Raw genomic sequence first — 16,300 nt, 5'->3', positions numbered from 1 at the left:
TATATCATATAAATTTAATTTTTTTTTTTTAATACATGAATTATGATTTAAATATAATTCATGCAATTTATAATTAAGTTGTTGTAAATATTTCAAAGTTGTTTTATTCCATAAATCTATTTATTAGGTACATATTTATCTATTTAGAACGGACTTGTAGCAATAATTAGTATACTGATAGGTAACCTTTTACTTTAATCCATTGTTCACAATATTATTATGAATTGTTAAAATTATATACATTAAATAATATAACCTTAATATTTAAACATAAATAAAAACACTGACCATCTGTACCTATAAAGTAATAAAAAGTATTTTTTAAATGTTTTTTTTTCATGTTAATAATACATAATCGCAAATTGCAATAAATTACATAATTGAACACATTGAATTTGTCATTTTTGCCACCTACTATGATAATCACAATTGCCGGTTTATTATTAATGGCTAGTTCCATGGGATTTAGCATTTGGTTGATTCATTTTAACATTCATTTGTAAACATCTCTGACGTTTATTTTTTTTAACTTTTTCATTTGATGGTGGCCGACCTACTGCTAGTCTCTTGCTTCCTCTGGTTACTTCCAGCCTTCGGCGGCTTATTGATGTTGGCTGAACATGTATTTTAGCTTTAGATACATGTCGAAGAGGTATCTGTTTTCCTTTGGTAGATAAAAATGTTTCCCAAGAAGTTCTTGTTTTAACATTAGTTAATTTTTTTAAATAGGTGTTCAGTGCATCAGTGGATGATCCAAACTTGTTGTGATGTTCTGTCATAAGATCAATAATTTCTTTGAATTTAGTTGCACTTGTTGGTGAATTAATTTTGTCTTCTGAATCCCTATTGTGTGAAATGTCATTAGTATTAAATGAAGGTGAATTTTTCTGTATGTTTTGGTATTCATTAGAATTTGATGTATTTTCATTTTCATTTAGATCATTACAAGGATGGTATTCTAAAGCCGCATAAAATGATATTGGTAGAGCATTTTCTCCAAAAGCCAAAATTGCCATAGAATGTCTACTTTCAGGTGTAACTGGTGGCATATTTGGTAACTTATGTCCATAAAAAAAATAAACAGCTCCCTGATGTTTACAGAAACTGCCCAAACGTCCTTGCTCACAAGTACAGCATCCTAAAGATATATTTACTTCATACATTTCACCTGTTTTTTCACTAGGTACATAAAATATATTATTGTCTAAGCTTTTAATATTTTCAACTGCTAAGTATCCAATTTTTCGTTTTATTGTATTTAAAAACAAGCGTGCTACATTACATCGGCCATTACAAAATTTTCGTATGCGTCGGATATAATACTGCTCCATCACAGTGCATGTGAAATCAATCAAGGAAATTACATTATATGCCTTATTTCGAGACAAAACTATATCCTTATAAATTCTAACACATACCTCACTAAAATTATTAGTTTGATGTCCATGGGTTTCATAATTTCTAAAAGAAAGACACCATATTTCTTTACGGCTCCAATAAGAATTAAGATAGTTAACCCAATTAGGATATTTCAAAACATACTCATTGCTAATATCAATTGCAATCAAATAAGCACTCATTGCCATTTCAGCTGTTGGTGCTGTCAAAATTTTGCTGAAATAATTGTATAAAATTGGACGATCACTTTTATCAATATTATTTTCGCTATTCCACAACCATCTCCATATTGATTGCGAAACATGAAAACGACATAGCAATTGTTTAGATTGAGGCCATACTACTTTTAATGCCTCCCTTTCTGCCTTACTATCATCAGTGATGAATATTTTTGGAAATTGTTGACCACCAAATCCATTAATACCAAAACATTTTTGAGCCAATTTAAATCCATTTTCATAATCAATAAATGACTGACCCTTTGTAATTATAACTGCCAACGGAACAGCTCCAACAGCACAAGGTGTAAGCATAAATGTTATTGAATGATTATGGGCATCACACGATGCTGTACTATCGACAAATACAATGTCTTTAGAATAGGCTAAAGTATGTGCACGTTGCATTAAAGGGGTGAAAATTACAACTGAAAATGGATCTTCATTAATGATTACTTTAATCCCATTATTTTCATAAGAAGACATTTTTGATTTGAGTTTCTAAAAACAAAATATATTAATTTCATAAATATTCTGATTAATCTTAATAGTTTATACTTATTAGTTATTTCATTTAATAACAGTACCTACAACCTTCTTCCTACATGCTAACACTGACAATTATAAAAGAATTGAGTACAAGGAGGGATAAAATTCCCATCTTATTAATATATATTTTCATGATGAGAAAAATATATATAATATATGTATGGTTATTTATTAAGTAACTTGACACTCTTTGAGTACTGAGTATTGTATGTTTACATTTAATTAAATTTCACTTATAACATATTAGACTAAAAATAACATTTTTAAATACAATTTCAAAATATGCGCTTATTGTTACTATTATATGTAATCATACAAATATTTAACAATTAGAAAAATACCATAGGTAATAGGTATCTGTATTCTGTAAGAGTGCAATTAAGTTTTGACTTCCTAGTTCAACTAATATCTAATAATTATTAATTATTATTTACCTCTACAACACCTATGCCAATTCTTGGGCCTAAATTGTTTTGTCTCCATGTATCGTGCCAATGCTGGACAGTTCTATACTTAGGGTTTAATGATGCGTTAGCTATTGCAATTTCATTACCCTCAAGTTCCAATTTGCCTTCGTGGTACATAATAGCTTCTGTAATACCTATAAAAACATATAAATATTCAAATTTATAATATGTTTGTAATAATAGGTAGATATTCAATCCAAATAAATAAACAAATAATAAAATGAAAAATTACCATATCCATCACTGAAATAACATTCAAATAATTGTCTTGTGTCTTCAGAACTTCTGAGATTGCCTAACGCTTCTGCTGTATTTATGGTGTGGGAATGTTGGAAAAATATATGAATTTCTGCCACTAATCCTTCCTAAACAAATGAATAACGCATAACATAATACACTGTGCTAATATTTAAAGTTGGCATTATAGAGTATACAATATATAATAATGAAATGTTTTTAAAAAAAATAGAAATAAGTATACCTTATTTAGGTACCTACTCAAAAGTAAAGTAATATAATAAAAGAAACATTTGGTTGAAATTATTTTTACAAACATTTCATTTTTAGATATTTTAATGAAAAAATTTAGACACTTTAGGTACACCAGTTTAAAATTGATAGTAAGGTTATATAATAAATATCCAATGATGTAAGTATGTATTACATAATATACAATGTATTTGAGAGTAGAACAAATAATTAATCAACAGGCACGTAATGCACTAAGTAACTTTAATATGCTATTGTACATATTTTTAAACTGTGTAATAATATCACAATCTATATTCTTACCTTAACATATTTATCCTTCTTGATAGTATCAGTAGTTGTTTTTTTAACTTTAATACTTACTTTAGCAGGACAACTCATATTTTTAGATTTTTTTAGATTTTTGTCTTTTTCAACTTTTTTGAAACTGCTGTGATGGCATACATAATCCTTTCTGAAATACAAATTTACAATACTTTTAAGTATTATATTATATACATATATGTATATTATATATTTATTATTTATATATACATTGCACATTTACACCCTCCATTATTAATTCTTTAAAATGTACATACCTGCATACAAAACGTTCACTAATTTTATTGGAATTTCTTACGATCCAATTTGTACAAGTCAGCGATGAAAATTCATTTAGCCATTTGTCACATTGTTCAAAATTTAGTATATTTGAACGAAGTGTATAGTTATTTCCACTAGAAATATCCAAAATTTTGTTAACAAACGACGTTGGTAAATTTGACAAATTTAAACAGGAAGACGTTTCCATAATAAAAATTCTAATAATTTAATCTTATATAATAATTGTATCATAATATTATAATATCTAAAATCCAAATCTATATTATAGGTAGTATAGTAGTATAATATAATATATCATAAATTATGGAAAGATAATGTTTCCATTATCTATGTAACATATTCTTTTCTATTTTTAGATTTGATGTTTTAGTAGTTGATACTGGAATTAAATAATTAATACTTGATACTTAATCACAGAATATATGAAATCATAATTGACAATCATAACTGATAATAATTTTGTTATAATTTTGTAATCATATATTCACAATAAGAAGCAAACATTGTTCTTAGCCGATCATAAATCACTAGACATTCTTTTAAGTTTAAATAATTTAATTATTAATCATTTAGGTAGGTAGGTAGGTAGGTAGGTTAGGTGTTTTACAAAGTCAAGATCTGTTCTTTCGTTTACATTATTATATTAATTTAATAATTTATATATTATTACTTATACTTGATAAATGATAATATTAATTATGGATAACATTTTGACTATCAATTCATTATTAATTCATAATAAGAAGCAAACAGTGAACATTTAAAGTTCATAGTAAACAAACATTTAAAAAATACTTTTTATTACTTTATACAGATGGTCAGTGTTTTTATTTATGTTTAAATATTAAGGTTATATTATTTAATGTATATAATTTTAACAATTCATAATAATATTGTGAACAATGGATTAAAGTAAAAGGTTACCTATCAAATTTATAATATAATACATGAAACAAGGTACTAAAACCTTTTTCTTAACCCTCAATAACTAAACACTCTTTTAAGTTTAAATAATTTAATTATTATAATCATTTAGGTAGGTAGGTAGGTGGGTTAGGTGTCTTACAAAACCAAGATCTGTTCTTTAGCTTACATTATTATATTATTACTATTACATATTATGTATTAAATTAAATAGTAAATTACATTATAATTCATACATGGATAACTTGTTGGATATCACTGTGTATCATGGGACTAAATAAAGGTGTTATTAGTAAGTATGTACTATGCATGAATCCAAGATGAATTAAATATTAATTGTTGTATAATATTAATACTTTTTTGTGTACCACATACTGAGAGTTGGTAGGTACGCTATAGGATCTAGAATTTCAAAATAAGAGGTTAATAATAATATTTGCTTCCTAAAACACTAAGTACCTAGTATAATTTTACTACTCAGTACTATACATATTATTACACAAATATAAATTATTATTATTGTGTAAAATGACCAAGTGCAGCTAAAAAAGTAAAATGTATCATATTATATATTATATTATTATATATTATTGATAATAGTTTTGTTATCAAAATATCAGAGGCGAAAGGCGCGGTAAAAAAAAAATTTTGAACTGGCCAATGAAATTGTTTTATTTTATACCTAGTGCCGAGACCATGTACACTTTGGTAATATGCCGACCGGCCGGCCAGCTGTGGAACCATTATCAGTGTTTTCGTATTTATTTGGTTATGTTCAAAACTTTAAGTTGTTTCGGTTCGTCATGGTTTAGTGTCACAAAGTTCTTAGTTTTTCCATTGTTTATTGTTTAATGTGAAAATCTGTGAAAGACCGTTTATTGAATTTTTTCGTGTGTTCGTCCGTTACATGTGAAAGTCAGTCACTTCGTTTTCTCAAACTGTTTAGTCAGCATCATCATTTTATATTGTCATCATCTTCATGTGCTGTTTTTAGTCGTCCCAAACCATGTTGTTGTGAATTTGTGATTTATCGTCTGGTAATTATCGTTCATTGCAATTTTATTGCCACCATTAATTTGTTATCCCCAGTTTAGGGTGGTCAAAATTACCAGCGATTTATGTAGTGATTCAACGTGTATTGGTGTACCTCGTTGCTCGTGGGGACAGTAGTGTATACTAGAGATTCTGTCCCGGCTCCTTTCAGTGTTAACTTTAAATATGGCGTCAAATAAACATTGCTTAAAAACAATCAATACAAATGTGATTTTTAAATAATCTTATCGTGTCCGATTTTCTATGAACTATCTAACCTACACGTAAGTCGTACACGTTAGTTGACTATAATATACGCGATGGCCAGCTAAATCATGCACAGATACGCTTTAAATTGCAACTTTTTATACTATATTTTTATAGATAATCGTTGTCGTCATTGTCATTCGCGGTATACTGCCAAAGTGAATGTCTCTCGCCGAGCGAACTGTGACTATTTGTACAGCCGACGACGGTTTATCAGCGGAGCCCACTTTAAAATTCTCCGCCAATTGTGTACACGATGCCGTTCAGCCTGGCGAAGATCGCGTACCAAATGTGCAGCCCCGAAGACCGGTCTTGGTACCACGCTATACCGGGTCACAAGTTGACGGTCGACATACAGAACTGTTGCAATCATCTGATTTCGCGTAGCTACCAGATGGAGAACTGCCAGTCGTTGCTACCGGACGTGTGCACCTCGGCCGCCATGTACGGACACCTCGACTGTCTACGGCAGGCGCACCTCAGGGGTTTGCCGCGGGACCGTCACACCACCGACGCGGCCGTCAACGATGGCAACGTGGAATACTTGCGTTACGTGCACGAGAACGGGTGCGAGGCAGAACGCTTAGAGGTGGCGTTGATGTCAACCATCACCAGCGAAATGGCCGAGCTCGAATACTCGTTGCTAAACGATTTCAATTTACCGATCGACATCTTCACTGTTATCGACCGTCGCCATAACGTCGAAGTGTTGGAGATCCTGCGCCGGCATGGCTGCTAGTGGGACGATACAGCGCCCTCGGAGGCCGCGTTCTACAACCAGTTGGAATACTTGGAAACTTGCATCACCACGGTTGCCTTTAGGACGAAACAATGCCGCTAAGAAGGGACACTTCGAAATCCTCAAATATGCTCACCATATTCAGCCCGTGGGATGAAACGACGACCACCGCGGCCTCCCATTCCTTACACTACAAATGCCTTGTATATACTATTCGAAACGGATATCCGTTCGATCCCAACCTCGTCATATTGATTTTACCGTCTCTCCTAGGTTAGGGGATTTTGGTCTAGAGCAGTGGCGGATCTAGGATTTTGTTTTTTTTTTTGGAGGGGGGGGGGCACAATATTTTTATAAAAATTATATTAGTATAATGGTATTTTAAAATCTATCATTATATGGACATGGGGGGAGTAGGTCCCTCTGGCCCCCTAATTAAATCCGCCACTGGTTTAGAGTCTGTGTAAGTTTGCCCATGTAAGTTACCTTTAAATGTTTTTTAACAAAAGTGAACAGATATAAAGGTTTGACTTGACAAACAATATTTACAAGAAACTTTTTACGTTGTTTATCTTTAGGTGGAATTTTATTAACTTTAAAGTTGTCATTTATATATTTTTAAATTTATTGTTGTTAAAATTGTTATAATTTTAAGTTCAAATAAAAAGAAATGTATTATAATATTAATAATATATTATACTTAATTAATATTTTATTAATTTTTTTTTGTAATAACTTTTAATAATTATTTTGTTGAAATCAGACACGTATACAAGGGGGGTCAACCCCCCCTCCCCACCCGAAAATTAATAGTTGTGTAGTTTATTTATATCATCATTAATCAATAAATATTGATAGTTGCAAATTTTTTTATGCACCCCCTCCGCCGAAAGTTTTTTTGTGTACTTGCCTGATTGAAATTAAATTTTTTTATTTAATTTTTCGCACAGGTTCTTTTAGCTTTATATTCTCAAGGCTGGAGCCAGTGATATATTTTTTTTTATGTTATATTATATTATTATTATTATATTTTAATATGAAATTACTAATAAATTAATATATATTTAATTATATCAACAATATAATTTGAATGAAATATAATTATTTAAATGAAATAATTGCATTAAATTGAATGACTTGTTGCATTAGTTTAAAGAGAATTGTAAATTTTTATTACCTAATGTAGTTTGCCATCAATTTTAGACATAACTATCTCATTTTATAAGAAGTATTAACCTTAAATTTAAAGTTGTTTTACTCATATGTATTATTCGTTTTACGTTTATTCGTTTAAAGGTGGATAGTTTAACATTAATTTAAGTAAAAATGTAAAAATTACATTAAACTATACAGTATAGTATTAATTAAGAATTATTTTAATATTTTAATTAAAGAAATATTCAAATTTTTATGAATACACTTCATAAGCTCATAATCTGTTTTTCATTAAAACTATAGCCATTTTTTCTTAAAAGTGGTACAATGTTTTCTGAATACATTGTATAGGTTCTGAGACAATAATATTTGAGTTTTAGTTGAAGACATAGTAATTACTAATTAGTTGTAATATTAAAAAAAAAAAAAAGGACTATAACTTTTAAGTTATATCTCTAAATAAAATTATGACCAAATCAAATAGCTTATGTTGAATTATCAGTATTCGGTTTCATACAAACTAATGGATCATCGCAGGATGAAACTCCGGATCCATGACATCATTATTAATGTTGTCATGGTTGGTAGCGTTACCACAGAATATAATAATCAGAATGGACACTGATAAAAATTAACATTGCCAGCATAAGCAAATTGTAAATCAGTCGCCATTTTAAACAGGGAGAAATCATTGTGATCTTTTAATTAAATAATAAATTATGTGCGCATTTTCAAATGATTTTTTTTATTTAATTTTGTGGACAATGTAACTTAAAATTGAAAGTTAATATACTTGAATACTTCTGTAGGTACTCAAATATTATAAATAATTATTGCTACATATGTCGCATATAACTAGGTTATTAATACAAAATCTGAAAGACACATTATAATTACAAATGTTGACATTAAGTTGTAAAGAAACTACTGATTTTAAAAATATTAGAGCTTAAATAATTAGTTAGTCTTTTAATTAATTTAATAACTATACTAGTTAAAAAATCAGTACCACATTACACTTGTTCTACTTAATTTAAAAATAAAATAAAATTTAAATCATGGTCTATCTAATTAATACACTTCAGCTAGTGTGTAATAAAAAAGAATATGATATAATTATGTATATGTAATATAATATAATATTATTATGATTCATTTTTGAAAAAATATTTAATTATTTATTTTTTTAAATAAAGTTACACTATCGATATGTGTTACTTAGGTTGTGATTTAAAAAAAATTAGTTAACTTTTTTTTAATTGAGTTAAATTAATATTTTTTCGATATTTTAAACTTTAAACTTTTAGAGTTAAGTTAAAACTAAACTTAACTAACTACAATTTACTTATTACTAAACCATTACCTTTATTTAATTCTGTTACTATCTAATAAGTCAGTAGTTCCCAAACTTTTACGATCATGACACCTTTAAAAAATAATTTGTGTTTCACGGAACCCTCAATGTCTTTAATTCCAACTCAACTACTAATTTTTCTAAAAAAAAAAAAAAAATACAAAATATTTTAACGATATTGTTAATAATTATTCTTTATTAAAATTAGTTTATAAAAACAATTTTCAACCAACATTTTTATAATATTTTTTCCAAATATGATATAAAATAATTTTCTCAATAATCACATACATCTGATGGAATCCTTGACATTGTCCCACGGAACCCTAAGGTTCTGAGGAACACACTTTGGGAAATGCTGTAATAAGTAATAACATAATTTTTGATTCCGGAAATTTCCAAATAAATTTTCAAGACAATCTTGGATAAGTTTTATGTATATAAAAAATATTGAGGCTTTTGAATATTATCCCATAATTGTTATAGTGACTTAATTGTAATTTGTCATCCATTTATAAATTTCATTCTTTGAGTAACATCGACGTTTGTAGTTATTTCATTTACAGTTTTAGTTTCTATCACACGCATGTTTTTAAAAATATTCAACATCATGATCAAATGATTTTTTTGTGTAGGACTGTTCTTGAATGGAAGGTTAAACTCTTTATCATCAGCTTTTGGTTTTGAATTAAGTATATCAAATAGTTCATCCATGTTATCAATAAAGTTAACAGTAGTCTCTGTAGCAATTGGCAAAGTATTACATTTAATGCAAGTTCTCATACCTGCTGCTATTGTTGCACTGAACACTTATGAGGCAAATCGTACCTTTATTTTTTGAAAAGGCTCTGGGTAAATATGAGCATCAGTTAATTGAGACCTTGGTCAGCTTCATAAAAATCATTGAGGAACTTCTTATCTGTAGTGTTATCCAAAATTTCTAATTTGTATTTATAAAAGTTATTTCTTGTGGACTTAAACAAATGTGGAGCATCAAATACATAGTAAATTTGTTCACCATTTACAAAAAAATATAGGCGTTCAATAGAAACATGCATTTTGTTGGCAAAACTATAAAAATTTGATCCTTGATCATTAGTAAACACTAATATTGAATGAAATGCTTTGAAGTCGAGAAATAACAGTAAATATTGTATTTTGCAGAGTAATTTCTGTATAACTATTATTTATAAAAAAAATATGCAACTGGTTGCTTCCATTTATAGTTTAAACTCCTCATCATGAAACATAAAACATGTTTTGCACATTCATAGATTTTTGTGTCGTAAGAATTATTAAAACCAATAATATAATCCTTGAACAAGTTATAAAATAAATTAGTTTTGATAGCCATTTCATCCACACAAAGAACTATCATCATCTTTCAAGTTTTTCATTTTAATTTCCAAACAGTTAAACAAAATATCGTTCAATCCTGGTACTATTTCCACTTATTTTATAACTCTGCGTAGTGTTCTGGGACTCGGAAGTTTTAAAATATTTTTTAAAAACCTATAAACAATTGATCCAAAAAAATAAACTGTAAGTGCCATATGCTTAAGTTGGCTAGAATAACGAAAACCTTGAGGTTTTCTCTGTGACATTCTGACATAATTTTTTACAATCATTGAAAGGTTGGGAGGCAAATGCAAATCACAAACTTCATTAAAATGATCTACAGAAGTAACGGTAAGTTAAATTGTTCTTCCAATTGATTACATTTTTTTTCTAGTTCATTAACTTTAGCTTTTAAACTGCGTTTTCTTGGAGTGTTAACAGACAGTACCTGTGTAGTTTGAGTAGATACAGAACTTGAAACCATACTCAATTCAGAAGTTGAACTTGTATCCGATGATACGATAATAGTATTTGCTATAACTGACTGGTTGAATTTGAACGATATGCTTGAATTGGTTGGCTTTTCTAGAAAATCTTCACAAACAGTTTCATCCAAATTTGTTGAATGTACTGGGTCATTAGAATTAGTCTTAGTCGATTCTAACCAAATATCATCATAACATAAATAATATAGCTAAAAGTATATCTAGTTAATGTATTTTAAATTCAATAAAATAATTATTGTGTGTTAGACAATAATATTAAATGTTGATGAAAAGTTTATACAATAAATTAATATTGTGTGTATTTCCATTTAGTAACAATTGTATGAATATTCAATAAACAATGTTCTAAATCACAATCGATAATTATATATTGTGGGCTATGGCTAAATATTGTATGCCAGTCAAAAATATGTAAATTATATTTACTCACTAAATTCAGTAGGTACTGCTTTAGGTAACAGTCGAGTGTGTTCAGTATTACTAAACATTTTACTTGAAAAACACTTACTACACACACATACATTGGCGAGAAAGTATTCCAATGGCTTGTAACAAAGATCAAGTATATCTCAATTTTTTAACCATTCGTGAACACTATAAATGATAAATGTATTTACATGTTATACTTGTTAACGTTTTTTTCCTTGTGTTACCTACGAGTAAAGTACACAATATACTTACAGTGTTATGTCATTGGGAAACTTATGTAGTTTACAATCCTTAGTTTTACTTTTTATTTTGCTGTTCACACACGTTCTAACGGCACAAACAAATACCATTTTAAGAGACTGGCAAAGTTGAAAGTTTACACACGAATTATACGTACATTATAATACATACGACGGTCGTTCTCAGTTTCGCATAAAAATCGTCATATTCGAGATAAGGATATTATACATTTATAGGTTGCTATATATATAAATATACACTTACCGTATGTACGATACTATTTATGATAATAGTGATAAATGATTAGGTATCAGTGTATCACGACCATTTGGTCGTCTGTTGATTTGATTAGACTTCTTCATAATTTTTATAGGTGTGACAGTAAAACTTAAAAATTAAATTAAATTCAAATACGTATCTGATTATTTCAATCAAGTTGTATATTTAGGTGATCGTAGTTAGTGCGTTTAATTTTTTGCCAACTGATTGTTATTGTCTGGAAATGATTGCATTAGTTTTAAACTGACATCAGCTATCAGCAAATGTAATTTCGATAATTTGGTAATTTATTTATTAACACTTAAAAGGTACTAATATTACAGTCGACTCTTAATAACTCAAAATTCAAGAGGGAAAAAATTCGACTTAGGTACCAAAAATGTACAGTTATCAAAAACTTTTAAAAATTATGTTTTTATTTTTAAATAATTTTTAATTCTTACTTTCTCATTTTTCTGTTAAGACATTGTTGAACTCATTTTAATAAACAGAATTCTATATCAGAGTGTTCTCCTAGTTTCATTTTTTTCCAAGTTGCTGAGTTTAAATAAAGTTAAAAATGTAATCTATTAATTTATTTATTTTAAATTATAGATTTTTAAAGCAACATATTTATGTTTTTATTATTGTAGACAATGTATTCACTGGAATTACAAAATCTTTGGCTATTTCAGATTTTTTCTTTTCGCCTTTTGCGATAATTTTAAGCAAGTTCATTTTGCTGCAAGTGATAATGTTATTAATTTTCTTTTTTAGCCATAATAACCACTGTATTAACCCTGTTATACTCATGATAAATGATTAAACAAACAGACGACATAAAACTAAACTGAAATCTATTGTATGAAATTACCAAGGTTTAAGTTACAAACATTTAGTTGACTCTAATGGTCAGGTTTTACAAAACAAATCATAAATGAAAAATAATCGCCTTGATAAACTACTTTTAGTACTAAATTTGTATAAGAAAATTCGAGATATCAAAAATTTGTCAAATTAATTTTCGAGTTAACAAGATTATTTAAACATTAAGTGTTATAGTTATTTGAAGGGGAATATTAATTATTCGAGATATCGAGAATCTTATGTTACTAAGGTTCGAGTTACAGAGAGTTGACTGTATATTTAAAATAAAACCGTTAAGAATATGGTCCATTATCTTCAATCAGTTTAAGACATAAGTTTATTGAAATATAGATAACATGTATGGTAAATACTAAGTTAGAATAAAGCAAAATGATTAATTAGTCTAAAAGTCATTGTACATTTTGTACTCATTATTTTTATTTTAATGAAAAGTAGTAAAATTCAGCAAATTTAAGCACTTAAATATTTAGATTTACTAATATATTTGATATTATTTTACTTAAATCCTGACTCATGAGCATAGAATTCAACATTAAAACACTACTTAATAAATATTTGTATTTATGGTTTTTGTTGGTTTGTGATAATAAAATTATAAAAATTATAATTTTTTTAAGTCTATATTTAATAAAGTCATTTATACAAAAGTCACCACTTTGAGCTTATGGATGCTTTATCATTATTTTCTACTAATTTGTTTCAACATTGTTCACTTTTAATATTAAATACAGCAAAATAGTTATTCAACTGAATCAGTTTTTTAACTAATGACTTGAGCAAAAATCTGTAAGTTAAAATGATCGATCGTGTTTAATATTAATTTATATCTAGGTATAATTACTTGTGGCTAATAAATTTAAGTATTGTGAGTGTTTTCAACAATTAGTACATACTTTTATTTATCTAACTTTTTAAAGACTTGCAGTTAAATTTTATAAGGTTATTAACACAGAAGCAACTTTTTTTAAACTAATTTAAGCATATGAACACTTAAACATAATTTTAAAGTAATATCTTTAAACGTTAATCACATTTAATAAAATAATAAACATAGCGAAATAGTAATTTAGTTTACCTTACATATCTTGATAAGTACTTATTTAATACTAAAATTTACTAAATGACAACAATAATTTGTCTTAATATCAAAATTGTAAACATTTCAAATATCTTTACATTCATTAAAATTAAAATATGATTTAAAATTCATAGTCATTAAAAAACAATGAACTTTCTTTTAAATTAAGTTTACCATACATCATATCGTGATGGCTCATTTAATGAAAGGGTTAATATACACTGAATATTTTATGATAATTTATTACTGATGCAATTGGACATGTTTAAAATACTAACTAATTATGTTTGATGTCATGATAAGGACTTTGATGTTGTTGTAATTAAATTAAAATCGCTAACTATAATATTTTATAAAAATATAAAACTTAACATACTGTATGTATGTATTCAACAACCTATTTATTTTTAGTATTTTATTAATAAATATAATGACACAAATTTTTATGACATTAATACATTTATTTAATTTATTATAAGTTCTGTCTATTAAATTAAATAATTGGATTTTAATATGTAAAAACAACATCTGGTGTTTAAATAGTTGGTAGTTATTTCTTCCATACCGTACTGTAGTCTCTACACCCATATTCATTATAAACATAGTTTGTTACATATTTGTTAAAAGGAACATTTAATGTATACATTATATAATTTAAATAAATATCATAAATATTTATAATATTTGAAGCATTTTTCATAATTTGTTCAATTGCCATTATGTATATATCACTTTCATCAATATTCTATTTCTCATCACGATATCATTTAAATATGTTCAGTGGATTTTATTGTTTTATAGTTTAGTATGTAATGTATTTAAAATGTTTAAAAGAATAGTTTTCTTTTAATGTTTTGTCATAAACATTATAATTCTTCTTTTCTAATTTAAAAGTATTAAATGTTTTATTATATTATATTATACTCTTCATTTAAAAATTCTATTGTTAAATACAGCTCAATTATTATTGTTTGGTCAAATTTAAATAATATACAACATAAAAGAATTTTCTACAAAAACTAATACTAGGTAAATGTACAAACAACAGTCCCAAATGAAACACATATTCAATGCAAATATCTAGCTACCTAGTAGTAAATATTATCTCAATAAATTATTTTATTTATGAATCTGAAATATAATTTAAATGCTTTATGATTCTACTTCACATAAAAAGTTGTGTTTGCCATCATAGTTCTCATCATAAAGTAGATAAAACTTTAAACAAAAGAGGTCCATCAAAAAATACTAGAAAATGCTAGAATGGACGATGAATTTGAAAACGAGTGAAAACAAATAACAAATAAATACGATAGCATCATTCCAGAAGTCATGCGAAGTACAAAGATAGTTATTATTAATAAAAAGGATTATACAGAAAATGGAGCTTATAAGATCTCTTTTAAATAAATAAGTATTTATTATAAACTAAAAAAGTGTTGATTTATCTTATATTATTTGAGTATTAGTTGTCTATTATTATTTATTTTTAAATTTTAAACAAGTATTTTTTATTCATACTTTTGTTACTTTCTGATATAATTTCTCAAAGATTATTTATTTAAAATACATTATTTACATTTTTAAGATAACTTAAAACTAAATGTAGGTATTTATAATGTATTATTTTTCGGGTTAATAATTTTAGTGATTTACAGCACAAACAAATTTAATTTATATATAACTTTATTATTGATATTGCATGCTAATTTTTTATAGCATCTCTTTTCAGTTCATCATTTTTCTAAAGTAACATTTCAGCTTAAAATACGATAACCTCAGGTTCATTGAATAATATTTTGTTTTCTTCATTTATTATTTCAATATGGTCATCCATATCTATACATACATTATGCAGCAGACATGATGATATTACAAATTTGATTATCTTGTCAACAGAATATATATCCAACTGAAAAAGTTGCTTAAACTGTTACTTGAGAAGACCAAAAGTATTTCCAATTAGCACTCTAGTAGAACTTATTGTTTTATTAAATGTTTTCTGTGATTCAATTAATTTTCCATAGTCACTGTATGGTACAAGAAACCGTTCTCGAAAGGATATGCTCCGTCACCAAGTAAATTGTACTTCTTTTCACACATGGATGGTGATGTAGATCTTTACTTAAATCAGATAAAACAGATACTCTGACATTGTATATCTTTCCAGGTACTGCAGTAAACATATCCAAAACATTTTTTTTTTGTAATCATAAATTCCTTGTAGTGTAATTGATGGCATGTCATGTCTATTTGTTTAAGTGCTTTTAATTTTGAGCTGGTGTTCGTATAGGAATAGATGTTCCATCAATACATCCAATAACATTAGGCATTCTAGACACCTAAACTTATAAAATTATTAATG

The 16,300-nt window shown here is 27.1% G+C and overlaps 2 protein-coding genes and 1 pseudogene across 4 annotated transcripts; 1 reads left to right on the top strand and 2 right to left on the bottom strand.

The window, feature by feature from the left end:
- On the bottom strand, positions 1-11,909 carry LOC114129096 (uncharacterized). Of its 3 annotated transcripts, XM_050207426.1 has the most exons (8): positions 11,724-11,909; positions 9,490-11,636; positions 9,208-9,338; positions 3,703-3,840; positions 3,425-3,575; positions 2,865-2,997; positions 2,600-2,766; positions 1-2,117 (listed from the first exon to the last, which is right to left on the bottom strand). In XM_050207426.1, the coding sequence occupies exons 5-8, from the start codon at positions 3,500-3,502 to the stop codon at positions 444-446; spliced, it is 2,052 nt and encodes a 683-aa protein (XP_050063383.1). In that variant the 5' UTR covers positions 3,503-3,575; positions 3,703-3,840; positions 9,208-9,338; positions 9,490-11,636; positions 11,724-11,909; the 3' UTR covers positions 1-443. The 3 variants fall into 3 exon arrangements, with proteins under 3 accessions (XP_050063383.1, XP_050063384.1, XP_027849529.2); XM_050207427.1 differs by lacking the exon at positions 9,490-11,636; XM_027993728.2 differs by lacking the exons at positions 9,208-9,338; positions 9,490-11,636; positions 11,724-11,909 and having other exon boundaries at positions 3,703-3,988.
- On the top strand, positions 4,480-7,559 carry LOC114129098 (uncharacterized). The gene has a single exon (XM_050207428.1). It carries the CDS (start codon positions 6,207-6,209, stop codon positions 6,687-6,689), a length of 483 nt encoding a protein of 160 aa, XP_050063385.1. The 5' UTR covers positions 4,480-6,206; the 3' UTR covers positions 6,690-7,559.
- A 3,715-nt stretch (positions 11,910-15,624) lies between the features above and the next one.
- LOC114129089 (uncharacterized) lies at positions 15,625-16,300 on the bottom strand (annotated as a pseudogene).

Source organism: Aphis gossypii, chromosome X (genome assembly GCF_020184175.1).
Source record: "Aphis gossypii isolate Hap1 chromosome X, ASM2018417v2, whole genome shotgun sequence".
In the NCBI taxonomy this organism is placed as follows: Eukaryota; Metazoa; Arthropoda; class Insecta; order Hemiptera; family Aphididae; genus Aphis; species Aphis gossypii.
This window is presented reverse-complemented; position numbering and strand designations above follow the sequence as displayed.

Excerpts from the sequence above, each read along its gene's own strand:
- LOC114129098 (XM_050207428.1), top strand. The coding sequence starts at position 6,207 with ATGCCGTTCAGCCTGGCGAAGATCGCGTACCAAATGTGCAGCCCCGAA.
- LOC114129096 (XM_027993728.2), bottom strand. The coding sequence starts at position 3,914 with ATGGAAACGTCTTCCTGTTTAAATTTGTCAAATTTACCAACGTCGTTT. Across the intron at positions 2,767-2,864 it reads TTATTTCAGTGATGGATATG|GTATTACAGAAGCTATTATG; the intron begins GTAATTTTTCAT and ends ATGTTTTTATAG. Across the intron at positions 2,118-2,599 it reads TTGGCATAGGTGTTGTAGAG|AAACTCAAATCAAAAATGTC; the intron begins GTAAATAATAAT and ends TTTTGTTTTTAG.